Raw genomic sequence first — 19,660 nt, forward strand, 5'->3', positions numbered from 1 at the left:
TTAGGCATAATACATGGAAAATAGAGAAAGTGACTTGCTCTGAGAAATTGCTTTCCTATTTTGAACTGAAACTTTCTTCAGCATATGCCCTTTTGCATTAGACTTTTCTCTAGTCTCCACATACTGCTTCATCAAATATTTCAAAGCACTAATACATTTCCTCTTTGGATATTCTACAGGTAAATGTTTCTCTTGGTTTGAGTTTGGCCATTCTTCCCCTTAAAATGTTGAGGGTCATAGAAAAATCAGATAGTGGTTTCCTGAGATCAATTAAATTTTTACATTTAATAATGTGTTTGACTATTTTTGTTATGCTGGTTATACCAAAGCTGGGGTTTAAAAACAAACTAGAGATACATTTGGAACAAAACGTCTAATGCATGTTGGTAAAATTCATATAAATTGTGCACAATGACAGGCACACGGAGTAGAAACAGAAGTAAACCCCAAAGGTTTTGTGGGCTATCCATGGTTGTGGACTTCCATTTTATGGTAGGAAGGCAGATGAAAGTCAATGAGATTGAAGTCCATCTCATCCTATCCCTGATGCTAAACTCAGTGCTTGTTGGGAAGACTCAACTCCATCAACACAAACACTGGCTACTCTAGCAGGTTGTGGGTATTGTCTTTGGATCCCCTCCCCTCCATCCAATATGCCCATCACCATACTCCCATATTTTCTCATCTTTAGCAAAGGAAAATAAAGACAAAAGAAGGGGAAAGAAAGTTAACGGGATAGAGAAAAGGGGGAGGAATCAATGGCATCCATGGGAATCTCATTTCCAATTCTATTTAAATCTCAAACTCAGTTGTCTTGCAGGGACCAACAGATAACAGAAATCCATGAAGCAGCCTGGGGAATGCCCTGCAGGCCTAAGGAGCAGCCTCCTCTCCACTCTAGAGATTTGTTTCCATGTTGGATCCCTGTAATCATATAATCTAATTTTTAAAAAGAAAAAATAATTAATAAGAAAATTTCTGATTTAAAAATAATAGTGTGATGATTTTGTAATGTGCCAACTTGGCTAGGCTGGACATATGCCAGGGTTTCCTTCCTGTATGTTCCCAGTTAGAGTGGGTTACAAGGAAGACTCTCCCAAGAGTTGTAGGGCTGATGAGAGAGGCAGCAGCCACTTTGTAACACACATGCACTATTGCTGATCTGTTGACTTGTCTTGTTGGGGTGAAGCAGCAACTGGGCCTGTAATCACTTTTCCTTCTCCTTAGGTCTTCCTTTAGTTTTTCTGACTCCTGGATCAGGTGCGTTTGTGTGTGTGTGTGTGTGTGTGTGTGTGTGTGTGTATTCAGCTCTGTGACAGAATTTCAGCTTCTGCAGGTTATCCTAGTTACCAAGCCCATGCATGGTCTTCTCTTCCAGACTGCCTGCCTGCCTGCCTGCCAGGGTCCAGCATTAGATGGAGAGATGGCCTTGTGGAGATTTCATAGTCTGCCCCCACAATTACATGAGCTAATTCCCTGTAACACACACACATAACCTGCTACTGGCTCTGCTTCTCTAGTTGAACCCTGACTGATACAGATGTTCAAATGATGTCCAAACTGATACTAAATCAAACATTTTAGAAACACTATGTGGGAATTTTATATTTCTGTTAATGGCTGGTTAGGTTATTTGGGCCATGTTTCTCACTGAAAACAACTAGAAAAGATGAACTTGATATTAAAAACTATATTATTTAAAGAAACTAAGAATCACAAAAATTTAAAGAATATCAGGCCCAAACTCCAAGGAACATCAAACCTAGACAGGTAACAAGCAGGGAAGCTGCTTTTGTCCTGAGGGGCTTTTGCTAATGCTGGATATTTTGAATTCATCTTTTGACAGCCTTCTAGGATGAGGACAAGATTCAAACCCTGTGGCTGGCCAGGAATGAGGAATCTCACAGGAAAATGTCCTTACTATAAGCCAGACACACAAACTGTAGATTTGAAAATAAACCAAATAGAACTTCTAGAATTACATAAAATACAAAAGATATATATAATTAACTCAGTGGATGAGTGAAGTAGCAGTATAAACAAAGAATTAGGGAATTAGAATAAAGGTCAGAAAGAAAATTGTCCACAGGTACCATAGAGAGACAAAAAGATGGAGTATACTAGAACGAGTTAAAAGAGGAGATAGAATAAGAAGGTCCATTTTATTTTATATGTAAATAATGTGATGGAAGGAAATTTTTAGAAAGTGTGATGGAAGCCAATTTACTGACATGATAGCTGAGTTTTTACAGAACTGATGAAAGCTATCCATCCAGCCACCTCAAATGCATATTTAGATACATTATAGAAATTTGCATAAAACATAAGAAAAAATTCTAAATGCAAGCAAAGGAGGAAAAATACAAGTTATCACCAAAAGAATTACACTAAGACTCACAATTAGCTTCTCAGTAACAAGAGAGACCAGAGGACAGTAGAATCTCATCTTCAATGTGCTGAAAGAAAATAGCTGCCAACCTAAAATTTTATACCCAGTGAAAATATCATTCCAGAATAAAGGTAACATAAAGACATTTTTCAGAAAGTAATGAAAACAAACAAACCAAAAAACCCAAGGAGTTTACCACCAGTAGACTGTATAAAAGGAACTTCCAAAGGATGTAGAAGATAATGATCCCAAATGGATGATCTGAGACACAAGAAAGAATATCCAGCTAAGAAGCTTGTGAATGAACACTGCCTGTATAACATAGAATAATAATGTCTTATGGGTTTAGAAATCTATAGAATTAAAGTAAATTTCAAAAATAAATCAAGAGGAGAAAAACGGAGTTAAAAAACTGTTTTAATATTTGAGTATTGCCCAAAGGAAATCAAGCATGTCTAAGTTTTATTTTCAAGAAAATAGTGAATGACTGTATATTTTTTAAAAGGCAATTCTTCACACTGAAACAAAGGAGAAGGAAATTTCTTTCACACACACACACACACACACACACACACACACAAGCAAAAAAGCAAACCACTGGCTAGGTCAGCCAAGCCTTGACAAAGAGTAAAACATAAAAGGTAAGCAGCCAGTTAGCACTCTTTGGTCTGGCTTTTAAGAGAGGGTCCAATGGTTGCTGGCAGGGAGAATGCACGTTTCCCCATCAAGCAGCAGAGGATTAGAGGAGGCACAAGTGAATCACGGAAAAGAGAAGCATCTACTTTAAATCTCCAAGGTAGTCTCTTTCTCCCGGAGCACTGGGAAGGCAGGACTGAAATAGCTGCATTTAGGGTTGTCTCAGGACCCAGCGGTGGGTCTGACAAGACTAACTTCATGCAGAGGGATGAGTCACTCATCCTGTTACAAAGATGTAGGCAGGGAAAGGAGGAAGATCAGTCTATATTCCCCTGGTGGAGGAAAAAATAAAGTCAGTAGCTACATGATGAGATGTTTTTTGGGTAGAAATTAAAATGCCCTAAAGCTCCTTGGAATTCTCTCTTGCTGATGAGCTATATTAAAACAGAAAACCTGTGTGCTAAGAAGCATCAAAGACAAATTAAGTGTCAGACAAAAAGTAAATTACACATTTATCGACTGTTTTATGAGGTTATGGAGACGGTTCGTTAAAAAGTCCCCTCAAAAGATGATTCTTCTTGTAATGAGAGCCCGTAGCTGCAAAGTGATCAATAGACATTGGAATAATCGCAGCAGATTCAGGGCAACTCCTGACTAACGATGTTTCAACATGTTAAAATAAATCTCTTTGAAGTGTTCAGGAAAAAGGCAGAACGTCCTTTTTATAATGAATCAATTCCGAGTTGAACACAACCACAAAATGTGTGTTTCTTTGCAGTGGCAGTTGGGTCCTTCAGTTTTTTCTAACACCATTTGTACACATAAACCCTTTCCTATTGGCTTTGGCAAACCCAGGTATGGAAATCCCAAGGAAACCAATTATGTCACTGAGTTGAAAGACTGGTTAGAGTTTATTGTGTTCATCTTAAGAACTCTGAAGCTATGGATTTCATAGCTTCAAACAAAGCTGAAAACAGCATACATTCAGGGACTGAATCAAATATCTCACTGCTAAGAAACATGCAGCTGAACATTTCTCCAGGATTTAGAACTCTACTGAAAAGGAGCTGAGTATTCTCTTTTAAGGACTTTATAAATTTCAGTGGGACTTATGTACAGGAATGAAAGACATAATTTTATGTCAAATTGAGAGCCAAAATGTTTATCTATTGTATAAGTTGCCTCTAAGGATCACCTACTTCCAATTTCTTCAACTCCTTTAAAAATTACATACAAAAGGAAAAGACTCACTGAATCTCTTTTTGAATGGGAAAAATGGACTCTACACATAAACTTTCACATTGTGGGGCTGGCCTAATTTGGTCCCCTACAAAATACAGACCAGCAGGATGGAAGTTCTTCATCCATGCGTGTAAATGAAATGGACTTTTAACCTGGTTTGGATTGAGGCACATTGTTCTGTTCTGTAGCATGATGGTAAAAACGTTTGGAACTTGAGTTGATCCTTCCAGATCATAAGTATGGTTGAGTAAAAAGCTACTCTTTCAATTAATCTACATCTGTTAACTTGCTCTAAATCTAGCCAGAACTCCTTGCCACTGAAGAACTATTGTCTTTCACCAATTGGATTTTTAAATTTCTTTGGTTAAAAAATTTTTTTATACTTGTTTGTTCACTTTTAAACAAACAAGTTGTTTGGTTACCAAATGCTTGGAAAATCACACAGATTGTGATTGGGGTTCAGGACAACTGCAAATAGTGACACTAGGAGAAAACAGGAATGGAAAAAGAGCACCCTCCTTGTTTAAGAGGAGGTTAGGAACATAAAACATATGATCACATTAGTTAGAATAAGTAGATAAAGAGGAAGTAAATGTTATAATCGACAGTAAGGTGAAAGACACTGATGAATGGGAAGAGACATGATGCCATATAGTGTATGTTTTTGCCATAAGTGAAAGATTAGCCTTTCTTGGTTTCTAGTTGAAAACTGCTTATCCCACCTAAAAAACACTTGAAGGAGGAACTCTATTCCCCTTGGCTACTTCTGGCAAAGTTTGGCATGCTTTCCTCTTCATAAGAAGACTGAAACTATCTTTAATATTACCTACTACAGTGTCAACTCAATTTCTTTGTCCAACACTGAGTGATGGAACAGTTCATAAATTTCTAGATGAAATAAAATCACCCTGTCTTCTCATCGTTCTGACTGAATGGAACTCACTCAGTTAACCTCTTTTATAGATACTTCTGGTCATTCATTTCCTTGAGTTGCTCCTCTTTCTATTTTGTTTCTATTTTTGTTAATTTCCCTCATATCTATGTCAGGCTTCAAAGGCTACTCCAATACTGATGTGAAGAGGGATTATTTCAAAGCCAGTGCTGTTCTATTTCTGGTCCATATCCAGTAATTATAGGAGCACAGATAACTGCTCTGCTGGCCTGGCCTTTCATTTGCTCAGTTTGCCATCCCGTGTTTTGGTCTTTCTCCACATGACCTACACGTGATCTTATTGTTTTATTCCACTGTTTATTATTGCTCTTTCTGGTCACGGTCATTTCCCTTTATTAGCCACTGTGACTTACAATATTAACAGTCATGGTTTCTTATTATATTATTAAAGTCATGGTTCCAAAGCACAAAATTTTTAGGCCCTGAAGAAAACCTCTCAATAAATGCTTTAGTTTGACGTGGAACCAACAATCTTCAAGGGCAACCTTCAAATCCAGACACACTAAGATGGTCATTAAAAGCAGCCTCATGGGTGAAAAGCAAAGAGAAATCATTGTGGTACCTATTTACAGTCAAAAATAAAGGCAACAGAATGACTAAAAATTCATAGAAACACTTCAGATCTCTTTCTCAGGGGCCAAAAAAGAAATGGAAAATTGCTATACATATGGTAGGGTGCACACTGTTAATTACCTATCCAACTTTTATCTCTCCTCTATTTTTTTGATAAGAAAACATCAGTTTTGTTCAGGTACCTGGTGATCGTGGAATTGAGGAGAAGGTGAAATCCCTCTACCCTTTTGAGTAAGTCTTAATTACTCTAAGCCAATCATGAAAATTACATTCTTATGCTCATAATTGGTTTAGGAATGGACATGGACACAATTCTAGCCAATGAGGGGAGGTCTACTGAGGAGATTTAGGAAAGTTTTCCTCAAACCTATAATCAGTTACAAGATGAAGACACTCCTTTTTCTGGCTTTGAATAGTTTTCTGTAAGGTTATGATGCATGGAGCTAAGGCAGCAGTCTTATGACTGTGGGTTTACAGCCTGGGGATGAAAGGCAATAAACTGAGATAACACTGTGGAAATTCTGAAAAATACCCTGATTCTTGATGAGGTTATTGAACCACTAAATTAACTATTCTTCAAGTTTCAATACCTCTGAACTCCCAGTAATGTGACTTACTAAATGATATTATTGCTTAAGCCAGTTTTAATTGGGTTTTCTGTAAAGCTGCTGTTGAATACACCCTGACTGATAAATTATCCAACAGTTATTAGTTCTTCTAATGTTTTGTTATATCCAATGAAGAAATTTACTACTAAATTTGATTTTAATCATGGTGAGCTAGAGCAGTAACATAAAATCTTTGTAGGGTTATTTATACTGAGATTTATGTAATTTAAACACATTTGTGATTACATTTTATTTATGAGTAAAGTAGTTGACATTTTTGGACAAAAATGAAAACAAAACAAAACTGTGTGGGAATAACAATATTTTCCAAGAGAGATGTTTTAGAAATATAAAAATTGGCTAATGAAATATCAACCATAAGTTAAGTATACCATACCAGTGTACAAAGTAATGACAAATTGAAATTCAGACAACATGGATTGAAAATGTATGTATTTGAATATATCACTCATTATTCTTAAGGTGTTTCTGAAATTTCAGTCAAACCTGGATCTTTGGCTCCAAACATTTGAGCATTTAAAAAAAAATCAATCCTAAATGGAAAATACTGCAAAGTCTAAAATTATGTTAAAATGTACTCTACCTTACTAATGCATAATCAACTTGAGAAGGTTGTTAAGAATATTTAAATTGTATTTATAAAAAACCATAAAAAACATGTATTTTTTATATAAAAATTAAAAACATAATTTTTATTTATATAAAAAACATAAAAATGAGCAGCATATCTCAATAATTATTAATTCTTAGATTTTCACTACTGTATGAGAAAGTAGTATACACTACTGTATACTACTGTATATTCCCAAGCCTAAAAACTTTGTGTTAAAAATATTAAATAAATGTTCTGCCCAATAAATAAGAGCAGAAACAACCACAAAATATATATTTTAAATTAGCCACAAGCAATCTATAAGAAGTATATTGAACAGACTATACAATGAAACAAAACTAACATTTGATCTTTGCAGAAATGTAATACCAGTGTCTTTTAGAGTAGATATTTTAAACTGCAGATTGAAGAACAGGAAAACTGAAAAGCACGTTTTTCACAACAGAAAAATATTCAATGATGAATCAAAATGGATAGAATGATCTAAAACCGAGATTATGCTAACCTGAAAGTATTTGATTTACAGATATTCAGTTGGTTTAAAGTTAATATTCATGGAATGATTGATTTTGACCAAATAAGCATAAGGTAATTTTAAAGTCGAGCCCCAATAAACTATTATAATGGGGGAAAAAACTTTTGTTTTTTTCTGGTTTACGAAAATATCTTGTTAGATTAAAAACCAGGGTGAATTTGGTACAAGACATCCTCTGCTGGACAAAGTCTGCCATTACAATATTACATCATCTATTTAGAGCTGAAGAAACTTGTCTAATTTCTCTCTTTCCTGGTGGGGAGGTGGTAGTGGTGGGGGGGGGGAAGTGTGCTTTAAAAATATCCATGCCTGAGCTACATCCCAGACCAATTGAAACCAAATCTCAGGATCTGGGTTTCGTGCATTTGCAATTTTTAAAGATGACCGGTGATAAGTGCTTACTGAATATTGCTATCAAGATTTTTACCATCATTGAGAAAGTTACATGAGTTTCACATGCAAGAACTGGTCTGAGACTGTGTGAGACATACCTGAACTAGGGAGGTTTTATTCTAATTAAATGGAAAGAAAATGAAATCACTGTGTATTATTATTCCATTCAGTTTACCTTGGGCTTTTCGTCCAGGATCTGCTGACGTATCTCTTTGTGTTTCTCTACGAGTTTTTCTTGCCGTTTACTTTGTGCCTCTTCTAACTATAAGAAAGTTACAAAGAAAGTCATTTTCATCTAAACATTCAAGTGAATGTTTTCAGAAAAAATAAAAGCTTTTCAGATCTGTGGCATATGTTTATTTCATATCCTGGTCAAGAACTGACCTTATAAGGGTAGGAGACTGCAAGTATTGAAGCTGGGTGATGGGTACACAGGGGGTGGGTGTGAGGTGATCGATGGATTATACCATTCTCATATTTTTGTTAATGTTTGAAAATGTCCATAATACCAATTTAAAAATTAATGAAAAACCTTTGGAGGTTGCCACCTCTCTACCATTGGTGACAACTAAAGGTTCTTTTGCGGAAGGTCCCCTTGACATCATGTTTCTGGGTTCCTGACTCTAGAAATGATTCTTAACGTCTATCTTCAGATGAACCTTTCTACATAGAGGTTTGCAATTAAACTTGCAGAAACACTGATTACAGACTGGCTGCTCTGGGAAGTAGCTCTGCTGGGTGTTGGTGAAAAAGAGTTACAATGAAGCATGGCTTTTCTCTCCATAGGCTCACATGGTATTTATCAAACATTCATACATGGTTTGCAAAAGAGAGAGAGATTCATCGGCATGACATACCCTCTTGATGTACTGCACTACCTCCTGGATGTATGACCGGATCATCTCTGTCTTTTCCCTGAAAGCAAATGACAAAGAGATCATTATATGAACTCATCCATCATCGACAAACATGGGAACCTCAGGCTTCCAGATGAAAGTTTACAGAACTCTCAACATCCTTCTTACTGCTGCAAGGAAGGTACCAATCTGCCAGCTCTGAACAAAGGTCAGGTTCCACCCAAGGCACAAGCTCTGTTTTCACTAAATGCCAGGAGGGTTGTCTGACAATATCAGAAGTGAAGATTTAGCCTTTCCCTTAGGCTGGGTCTTTACTCAGCCTTTACCTACAGGCCCTGTGGGCACCTCAATCCTTTATTGAACTGCTCTTTGAGTTCACTATGAAAAACCTTATAAAAGGGATCTTCAAAAAGATTAATTAGAGGAGAAATTTCACAGACGCGTCTTTGTATGGTTGGAAGCTGTTATTCTGCTGTAGAATAATCCCCAGGTAGAAGATGGGAGAAAGGGGGTTCTTTCTACTTACTCTTCCATTTGGCTTTTGTCTTTGGATTTAGCTTCTGTTATCTTCTCCTGCCTCTTTTTATCCATTTTCTTCTTTAATTCCTTCTTCTCTCTGAAGGCAAAATGGAAGTAAAAGGGAAAAATGGTCAAGCAAATAGCAATTGGTGTTTAATACATTTACATACACAAATACATTGTAATGAGAATGAAGGCTTACTTCTCACAAATTTCTTTAAGCTTCTTTAACTGATTATTCTGACATTCTTCAGCAACATCTGTCAATTTTTGAATAAGCTGAGGAAAGAAAATGCAAGTTGGCTATTTTACATTATCACAAACAAAGCACCTTTTCCCTTCCTCTCCCTCCACATCAAACAATAGTATCTGAAGTTAGAAAATCTGATGTTTAACAATAGTTAAGGGACTTCCCTGGTGGCACAGCAGCTAGGAATCTGCCTGCCAGTGCAGGGGACACGGGTTCGAGCCCTAGTCCGGGAAGATCCCACATGCGTGGAGCAACTAAGCCCGTGCACCATAGCTACTGAGCCTGCACCCTGGAGCCCGTGAGCCACAACTACTGAAGCCCGCACGCCTAGACCCCATGCTCCACAACAAGAGAAGCCACCGCGATGAGAAGCCCACACACTGAGATGAAGAGTAGCCCCCACTAGCCACAACTAGAGAAAGCCCGCACACAGCAATGAAGACCCAATGGAGCCAAAAATAAATAAATAAATAGATTAATTTTTTAAAAAAACAAAAAAACAATAGTTAAAACCATCAGACATCTTACATAGGCAATAAGGACATAATTTTCAACCATTACATTATCTAGGTTTTAATATGAAATTCTTCTTCTTATCTGTTGCTAATTAAACAGGATTTCTTAAATTATTGGGTTAGTTACTGCAGCTTGTCTTTGCCAAGTGCAAAGACAACGAACAGTGTGGACCCAGGTACCAATCCCCACTCTATGACTCACTACAACTATGACTTTGTTTATGGAGCCTATATTTTCTGAACCTACATTTTCTTGGTTATAAATGAGATAATCAATGCCTTTATATCTTGGAGGTACTATGAAGCTTAAAATAAAACTGAGTGCGATACAAATGTAAGATGTAATCAACTGTAAATTATAATTCTTGGTTTCCAGCTTCCATTCCTTGCTTAATTGCTTCAAGAATGACATGAGTTACCCATCTTAGAAACTGATGTTTGTGTCCTGTGTGGGTAACTTCCAAAGAACATTGGAAATTCTCTTCTGTGCTACCATTTTGAATTTTGAATACATTGCCATGATAGAAATTCTTTTATTGTCTTGCATCTATTTTCTTATCAGACCAAGCTTCAAGAGGGCAGTGACTGTGTTTTCATATCCTCAACCCTCCACACAATTTCTAGCCTTCAGTAGGTGTTCAATAAATGCTTGTCAATTATGTGAGGGTAATTGTGCCCTCCAGTCACTTCTCTTTCTTTATTCTACATGAAGAACTTACGGAACCTTCTGCCATTGCTCAGGCAGCAATAGCAACTGGACTCAACCCTTCCTACTGGAGCATCAAATAGATGGTGTGGGCTTCCTATGAAAGGTCCATTCTGTTCCCCAGAGATGGAGATTCTCAGATACAGCAGACTGAGTTAACCAGTTATATATATATATCTATCTATATATAGATAGATATATAGATAGATATAGATATATAGATATATATATATATATAGATATATATATAGTAGCTATGACAGTACCAAGGCAATATAATCATAACACTAGCAAACTTTCATTGGTAATTTACACATGCCAGGCATAGTTTGAAGAGTTTTAAATGTATTAACTTATTCAATCCTAAGAATTGTCCTGTGAGGTAAGAGCTATTGTCCTCATTTTACATATGAAGATACTGACGCACGGGACTCAAGTTCTGGGCTCGCGTACTTGGTGGTACTTGGCAGAGCTGGGTACAAACCCAGATAAATCAGCCTCCGCAGCTTGTGGCCTTCACCACTCTCCCAAGCTGCCTTTTGTTGTGATTTTAGAAATTGTTTTAAAAACCTCTTCTTATCTAAGAGAATAAAAGAAATCGAGGGAGAAATTCTCTCACAGAATTACCATAAAGAATCCACATTAACTTGACATTAACATGAAATTTGATGCACTCATCTGTGAAGTGGATTAAATCTGAACAAATATAACTGGAGCTTGGGCCAGCAGAAAGCCTATTTGAAATCACTGAAAATCATTCAAAAGAGGTTGCCTGACCATGACTGTCACAATTAAAGAAATCATGAAATACTGCAGTTTAGTAATGCCATTTATCAAACCGTCTAGATTTTTAAATCCCGCTGTGCAAAGACTCTGGCCATTTCCTTGAGGATTCCCGCAGCGCCTCTATTCTAGCTGAGGGTTACACACAGGGCCTTCACCTCCCCAGAAGACCTTTCTCCTCCCCCGTTCAGCCTAAGGAGTTACAGAGGGTTATCAGGGGAGCCCCAATCTTGGCGGCAACATCAGAATCCCTTGTGAGCAACTTCTTAAAAATACACATTCCAGGACCTGTTCCTAGGCCTATGGACTCCACATGTCTAGGGGTAGGGCCTGGGAATCAGTGTTTTCAAAATCTCCTCAGATGATGTGGATTCTTTGCCAGATTTAGGGAGTCTCAGTGAGCTCGCCCTCCTTCTATAGCCACTGCTAAGTCTCCCAGCAACACTTCTGAATTCAGTGACATTCATGCTTCTGTTTCCGTGTTCTCATCTCCATCATTCACCCTAGTCCAGAATCGTTTCTTGATTATGGCAGCATCTGTTCACATTTACAGCTTTCCTCCCCACTCCTGCCCTCTTCCTCAGCAACATCAACATCCAGGCAATGAAGCCACTGAGCTTGAGATCTCCCAGCCCTTCTACCCACTTGGTTCTGAGTTTTATTTCCATTTGTTTTCAGCCCCCACACAACTGCCAGCACCAACTTCCCTCAAGGTTCTGCAAAAGTTTCCTGTCTGCTGCATCCCCTGGCCTTCCTTTTTGCCCCTCCCTTACACCATCTTCACTTGTTTTTTATTCTTCTCAGAACTAATTACCACCTCCTTTGCTCCCAGAACACACACCTTTATCTAAACTATTCAAGTTAGCCACAATTCAACAAATATTTATCAAATGCCTACTAAAGACCTGGCATCATTCTAGAAACACTGAGCTGATGAGTTGGCTTTCTAGATCTTGCTACTCAAAATATGGTCCAGGAACCAGCAGCATTGGCATTACCAGGGAACACAGCAGAAATGCAAATTCTCAGGGCCTGACCCAATGGACTAAACAAAAATCTGCGTTTTAACAAGATTCCTAAGAAATTCATGTGCATGTTATTGGGGAAGATGGAGACAGTTTAGAAGAAGCCCTCTGTTATGCACTGAATGTTTGTGTTCCCCTGAAATAAATATATTGAAATCCTGAACCCCAGTGTAATGGTATTAGGAGGTGGGACCTTTGGGTGATTAGGTCATGAGGGTGGAGCCCTCATGAATGGGATTAGTGCCCATAATTGTAAAAGAAACCACAAGAGCTTTCTCACCCCTTCCACCATGTGAGGACACAGTTAGAAGAAAGCTCTCTATAAACTGGGAAGTGGGCTCTCACCAGACGCCAAATCTACTGGTGCCTTAATTTTGGACTTCTCAGCCTTCAGAACTGTCAGAAATAAATATTCGTTGTTTAAGCCACCCAGTCTCTAAGGCACCCTCTCAAATTCCCTCTTTTCTGTCTCAAAAGAGCTGCAGAACTTTATCTGCATTGTCTTCATTACCCCAGACTCAGCTTCCTCACCTCTGAGACAGGGATAATGTTTCCTTCCTGGGGTGGTTTTGAAAGCTGGAAGAGAAGACACGTGTGGGATTCCTAATAAACCAGGTCATAGGTTCTTAGCTTGGTTTCCTTACCCTTCCTTCCCAGAGGAAGGTTTTCCTTTGCTTTTTGTCCCATCTTCTTCTTCCTGTGGGAGGATCACCATTTCACTTTCTTGTCTCAAACTTTCTTCTGCACTGGATACATTCATTCCCTTTGCCTAAAAACACATCTCTATTTTCTTATCCTCCCAGAACCCTGAACTTTTGTTCCACCTTTGACCTTCCTTTCCTTTCCATCCCTAAAATGGAAGACCAACGGCTGCTTCCACAGCTGCAATGCCCCACTGCCACAGTCTTCAACCCCACCATCTTTTCCATTCCAACTACCAGCATTTACCTGATTTTGCTTTAAGATTACAAAAACTTTTTTGTTACTAAACTCACTGGCCATGTCTCAGGACTGAACTTTTATTATTCTAGAGATTCATAAGTTTTCTTAGCTCATTGTATCCTTAAGATCTCAGTAATTTTTTCAAGGCACCCCCTAGGCCAAAAGAAATAAAGGAACAGTTCCATTTATTTATTAAATGGTTAGGTCCAAATAACTTAATAGTAGTACTTTGCACAGAATCCAACAGATGTTGCTCTGTTTCCTTCAAAAACATAAAATATCCCACAATGCCCCTGTGAGTTCAGTGTGGTGCCTAAGAGTGACGTGGCACATGGTTGGGGAATCGTGACTTTATCCTTTTGATAGGATGCCAGCTGCCAACCACTCTCATAAGAAGCTCTCTTTCCTTCATTTACAGTATCTCCAGCAATTCCCACAGTCACTCTTCTCTGATTCTTTTAAGTGCTTCAGTTCATTTCTGCATCAACTGCCTTTGACCATCTCTAGCTGAGGATGGCTCACCAGCATCTCAACATCTTTCACAGAAGGCAAGTCATCGTATTTTCCCATTAAGTATCATCACTCAGGTTAAAAGTGTGCATTACATTTGACTGCCCTCTTGGGTGCTTTCCCCATCTGTTGAGTCCTGGAGAATTGTTCATTTCTCTTGTCACCATGTTATCTCTTGGCTTTGTGTTAACAGCGTTCTGGTGTAGAACCTCATTAACTCCTGTCTGGACTTGGCAAGTATTCTCTCCCTGCCCTCAGTCTCTCCTTAGTCCTTCTGCTCCATCTCAAATAGTATTTTTTGTATCTCCCGAGCATTAACTGGCTCTCTATCTTCAAATACATTACACTCCAGCTCTAAATTTCCTTTCCTGATTAGCATTCAGCATACTCAATAAACTAGGCAGTATTTTACTCTAAGACTGTCTGGGCACATACCTGCTTCTATACTTTTTCTCATGTTATTTTTCCACCTGGATGATATTCCCATTTGAATGAGAGACAGCACAGATGTAGGGCATTCCCATGGTTGCAGAAATTCCATTGGACTGTGCTGCTCAACTCCTGATAAGGGAGTAGGCACCAGCCAGTGTCTCCCCTTGTCTATGCCACTTTCCTTTTTAAACCAGCCACTGGTGATTGCCCTTTGATTGCCCAGATAACTCTAGTCCTTAGTCCTTCACTGGCTTTTTCTATATCACTTATACATATTTGTCTTTGTGTGTATGTACATTATTATTGCTCTCAAAAAGGATGCCACTAATGCATCCTTTCTTAATATGGTTTTTTGGACACCAGGCTCTACATAAAATAGGCACTCAAAAATTATTGTGAATCAAATCTGTTAAGTTTAAGAACCACATTGACCTGGACCTTGGTGTTGGCTATGGTGTATCATGTCCAAGCCATGGGCTGTCTTATTGAAAATACTTCTTAAACTACATAATTTTGATATTTAACAAGCTAAGTTTTGTTCCTTTAAGAACAAATGCCTTATTGTGAAATCCAGGTATGTGTTTTTTTTTTTAATGTGGCTTTTGCATGAAACTAATGAAAATAGTGTCTCCATAGAATCCCAAAGAATGTGTTTAAAAAAGGACAATATCCCTGTGTTTAATATGACAAATGTTCTTCCACTCTGCTCAGCTCCCCTTGATCTCCCCAACTCTCGCATACAACAGACCCTTCCTTGTAACATTCTGCCCTTTTCAGCTATTTTCAAAAGATCACTCTTACTATAATTCTGCCCTTACAGCATTTACTGTTTTCATTTAAACTTCCTCTACTTAAAGTCCAGGAGACAGAGTGATTAATATTATGACTTTGTTAATAATATGCCACTATTGTCAGACTCACATTAAACTGGCAATGAGATTACGTATAGGCATTAATAATTTATCTCTTTCTTACCCTAGAAAGAGAGAGTGTGGGCCTCAACTATAGTTTTCTCTACCCAACACTACTTCAGAAAGACCTTCCTCTGCTTTCTGAGAACTGGCTCTGTGCCTAATGTGGTTTCCATGGAGCTGCTGTGTTCTTTATGCCCATCCCTGGGCCAAGGTAACTGGTCTGGGGAGGCATAGATCCAAGTAGGACCAGTCATACCCCATCTCTAGCCACAGGTGATTGGTCTAAGTTTGCAAGCTTGGCCAATCATATCACACTAACAAAGCTTGCCCCAAGATTTTTCCAACCTGTCATTAGCGAAAGAAATATAACTTGGAAGGGGTTGATGCCTATATTTTCTGACAAGGGGAAGCCTGTGTGCTGCTTTGGACAAAAATAATACTGACATGCAGAGAAAATCAGGAGAGAAAGGGAGAGAGGCAGAGACAGACAAACATAGGAAGTGCTGTGAGTGGTTTCTGGTAGGCGTCTCTTTATCCCTTCCCTTCTCCTGTGTGGATGGTCAACCCTTCCTTACATGACCTTCCCCTATGTACTTTTCTAGTATATACTATTCTTGTCTAAGTTAGTCCAATGTAGGTTTCTGTCACTTGTAACCAAGGGAATCCCGACAAAAATAAAAATAAAAAAACAAAAATAAAAAATTGTACTCCTTAATCCCCAAATAAGATGAAAGAACCTGTGAGCATTGGGTCCAGGGTTTCTATTTCATGAGGTGTGAAAATCGGACCCAGAAGAGGGATTTTTCACACAATAACTGAAGTGCCTTTTAACTGACCTAAGGGTACTCTCACTTTGGTGTATTTATTAGCAGACAGGCTCTACTCAAAGAACCGTTCAATCATATATTAGCCGCAAGACTCACTGAAGATAGAAAAGAACAAAAAATTAGTTTAGAATTCCTAGGGGGAAAAAAGTCGAGAGTACATGGTAAACTGAAATGCAGTAAACAACATTTAATTTTAACTTTTAATATGACTTCTTTTTCTGGCCCAAAGGAATAGACATTTCAATTATTTTGCTTGTTTGTTTACCACTCATGACAACTCTCCTAGTTAAATGTTCCAAACCTTTTATGGAATGAAAAAGAAAAGCTCTGGGGAATATAACTTCATGCTTGTTCTCAGCTCCATGCTGAATTTCACTTGGTTTAGTCATTTGAGGGTGAGGGAGTGGTTTCCAAGGAAGAGACTAATTCCTTGACTCTAACTTAAAAGGGATAAAAAAATATGTGGACAGAAATTGTCATGTTTAGAGCCTCTTCTAAGAAGGACAATTTGGGAAAATGTGCAAAGAGCCAAGTGTAGAGTGTACATACTTCAGGCAGGCTCATCTTCCTTCTCCCTTCACTCATAAGTGGAGAAGATATCACCTTCTTTTCTGCTAGTCAAAGCATCCACTCTGAGTTTTCACCATAAATTGCTTGTTTTTCTTCTACAAAGAATTAATTTATGATGCTTCTAAATTAAGAAATGATCTACTGATTAAACGCATTACTGATAATTTAAAAACTAGGTGGATTTTTATACTGGCATGTTTCCTGTCCATTCAAATTGAAAAATATTCATTCATTCATTTCACCAATATTTACTGAGCACCTATCATGTGCTGGATACTGTGTATTGATGGTCCAATTGGGAGTCGGCAGACAAGTCCTGTCCAGGTGGAGCTCATGTTCCCCACCAGCTCACTTCTTTCTCAGAAGCAGCAGAAAGTCTTGGACTAAAAGACCAACCACCTTGATTCTTTTCTGAGATAGTCTTTCATACCTATGAAATTAATTTCTTTTTAAATTTCCATATCTAAACAGAATTTATAGCTGCTTATTTGAATCTAAAGGTTCAAAGAATCCTTGAAATTTTCTTTTTACTTGCTGGGCAAAGCAATAAATGAAAGTGAAAATCTGAGCATGACTCCTAGTCAATGTCAATAAGTTGGCCCAATGAATCTACAGCATTTAAAATTGTTTTTCACTTTTAAAATATGCCAAAGTAAATGTCAGCTTCTTAGCTTTCTGGGAAATATAAATGGGTCAATGTAGCATACTCCCTTGAATGATATTTCTGGTATCCTTTTATAAGGCTATCAACTGGAAATATCTTCAAACTTTAAAAAAAAATCAAGAAATTTGATAACGGAAGCTCTAGTAAAGGTGTTTTATCATCTTAGATGATGCCTGGGTTTTGACATCTTAATTCTTGGGCCTTGTTTCCTGATTAGTAAAATATAGCAAAATTGTAAAATTATATTATGTGTGTTTTTAAAATTTTTTAATTTTTAAAAAAATTCAATGATGATTTTAAAATGTCCTGATAATCATAAAAAGTAGATATTTATGGCCATGAAATATTTATTTTAATGATAAGTGGAATTCATTTTTATGATAAAAGAAGTTTCACTTAAAATGATTCATATATAGCTTTAAGTACAAATTTATAACAGGCAAAGAATTACCCCTTTGTAATTATAAAAGGTTAATGAAGTTACTCGTAAGAGTTTTTGAAAAGTTGGTGTAGTATCACATATGACACAATTATGGATTTTTGATTAAATTAAAAGAAAATGAGAAAATGGTTGTATAGGATCAAATTAGTTGAGATCATTATATCTGATTAAACCAATTGGAAACAAAAATCCAAACCACCAAAATTTTAGGATCAGGCTTCATAATTCTGACAGATATCAAGACCATTTAATTTAGAATAGATGAAATAAATATTGCTTATCACTCAGATGTGGGAAAATAACTATACTGTTCAAACTGGAGGTTTTCAAATAATTAAGAAAGGAGACCTGACTAAAAGAGACATGATTTGTCCTGTGGTTTGTAACTGAAATAGTGCAATACATCAAGGGATTAATATTTCAATAGTCTGTTTGAAAGCTAGAACCAGAAGAGCTGCCCATGAAGATAAGTAGCACAGCGTGTCAGCTTCTTTTTTCCTTAATGCAAAACGTATCGTTTCAAGCATCTCTCACTTACCAGATGGAGTGCAATGAGTCTTGTAATTCCAGAGGGCCCAAACTAAATTGTCAGACTTGTGAATTCTATTTTGGAATTTTCCCTTCAGCAGAATTTCTTCTGTTCTTTAAGCTTCTTTAAGTTGATGCAAGTCAAAACTATTACTTTCTTTGCCTTTGGGGATGGGTTCTGTTTATTGACTCTTTTCCCTCAATCTTACCTAAACAGTTATCAATTAACACAAAAATATACTAAGACATACTATGTGCACACAAAATAAAAACAAGATTTTTTTATTCCTTTAAACTGAAATCCTTAATTACTATTTTAATAGATCTGAGAGTTGAATCATCTCTGCATTCTATAAACTAAGTGAAACTAGCATTATAGTTAGAGGGAAACTTTACAAGCACTCTTGTACAAATTTTTATTTAGAAACAAGGATACAAACACTCAAAGAGGTGAAATGATTTAACTAAAGTTACGTAACTAAAAGTGAAAGTCATGTCTCCTCACTTTAAATCCTGTACAAATTGTCCTTTGGTAAAGAATGATGACTATGTTCTAGGCACTGTGTTAAGTTTCCATGGATTATTTTATTGAATCTCACATCCAAACTGTGAGGGCTATGTGTTGATTTTTGCAAAAAAAAAAAAAAAAGGCCTAATTCTCCACCATTCCCTGCATTCACACTCTTTGCAATGTGACTTGTGGTTCCTCTAAACAAGAGATAGAGTCTATTTCCCTATTACTTGTATCCAGGCAAGTCTTACGACTTGCTTGGAGGAAGAAATTGTAAGATCTGTCGAGACTTTACCTACTTCTGTTTGCTCTCATTTGGAATCCTTTCCAACTTCCACATGGATAAACCCAGGTTAGCCTTGCTGGATGACGAGAGATGTGTATCAGTTATCTGCCTTGACCAGTTGACAGTCAGCCAACCTTCAGGAGCAGAGCCTCTAAGTAACTGGCAACTGAACCACAGACACATGAATAAGCCCAGCCAGGACTAGAAGATCCATCCAGTTGAGTCAAGCTCATATTGCTACACATAGAAACATGAGCTAAGTAAATAGTTGTTGTTTTAAGGCAATAAGTTTTGAGGCGTTTGTTATGTAACAAAGCTAATGGATAAAGATGGGTATACTATTACTAGGTCCATCTGACTTCACAACCTGTGTTCTTAACCACAGTAAGCCCTTGAGGGCAGAGACAACATTTGGCT

At 37.5% G+C, this 19,660-nt stretch overlaps 1 protein-coding gene across 6 annotated transcripts in view; it reads right to left on the reverse strand.

The window, feature by feature from the left end:
- The window catches only part of PLCB1 (phospholipase C beta 1), a 697,632-nt gene that overhangs the window by 67,041 nt on the left and 610,931 nt on the right, over positions 1 to 19,660 (reverse strand). For all 6 annotated transcript variants that reach the window (XM_057529141.1, XM_057529138.1, XM_007165239.2 and 3 more), the window contains 4 exons: positions 9,541 to 9,617; positions 9,346 to 9,435; positions 8,820 to 8,877; positions 8,138 to 8,224 (listed from right to left, as the gene is read on the reverse strand). In XM_057529141.1, the coding sequence (XP_057385124.1) occupies positions 8,138 to 8,224; positions 8,820 to 8,877; positions 9,346 to 9,435; positions 9,541 to 9,617 (312 nt within the window). The remainder of the gene's footprint in view (positions 1 to 8,137; positions 8,225 to 8,819; positions 8,878 to 9,345; positions 9,436 to 9,540; positions 9,618 to 19,660) is intronic.

The sequence above is a fragment of the Balaenoptera acutorostrata genome, chromosome 15, assembly GCF_949987535.1.
Source record: "Balaenoptera acutorostrata chromosome 15, mBalAcu1.1, whole genome shotgun sequence".
Lineage (NCBI taxonomy): Eukaryota > Metazoa > Chordata > Mammalia > Artiodactyla > Balaenopteridae > Balaenoptera > Balaenoptera acutorostrata.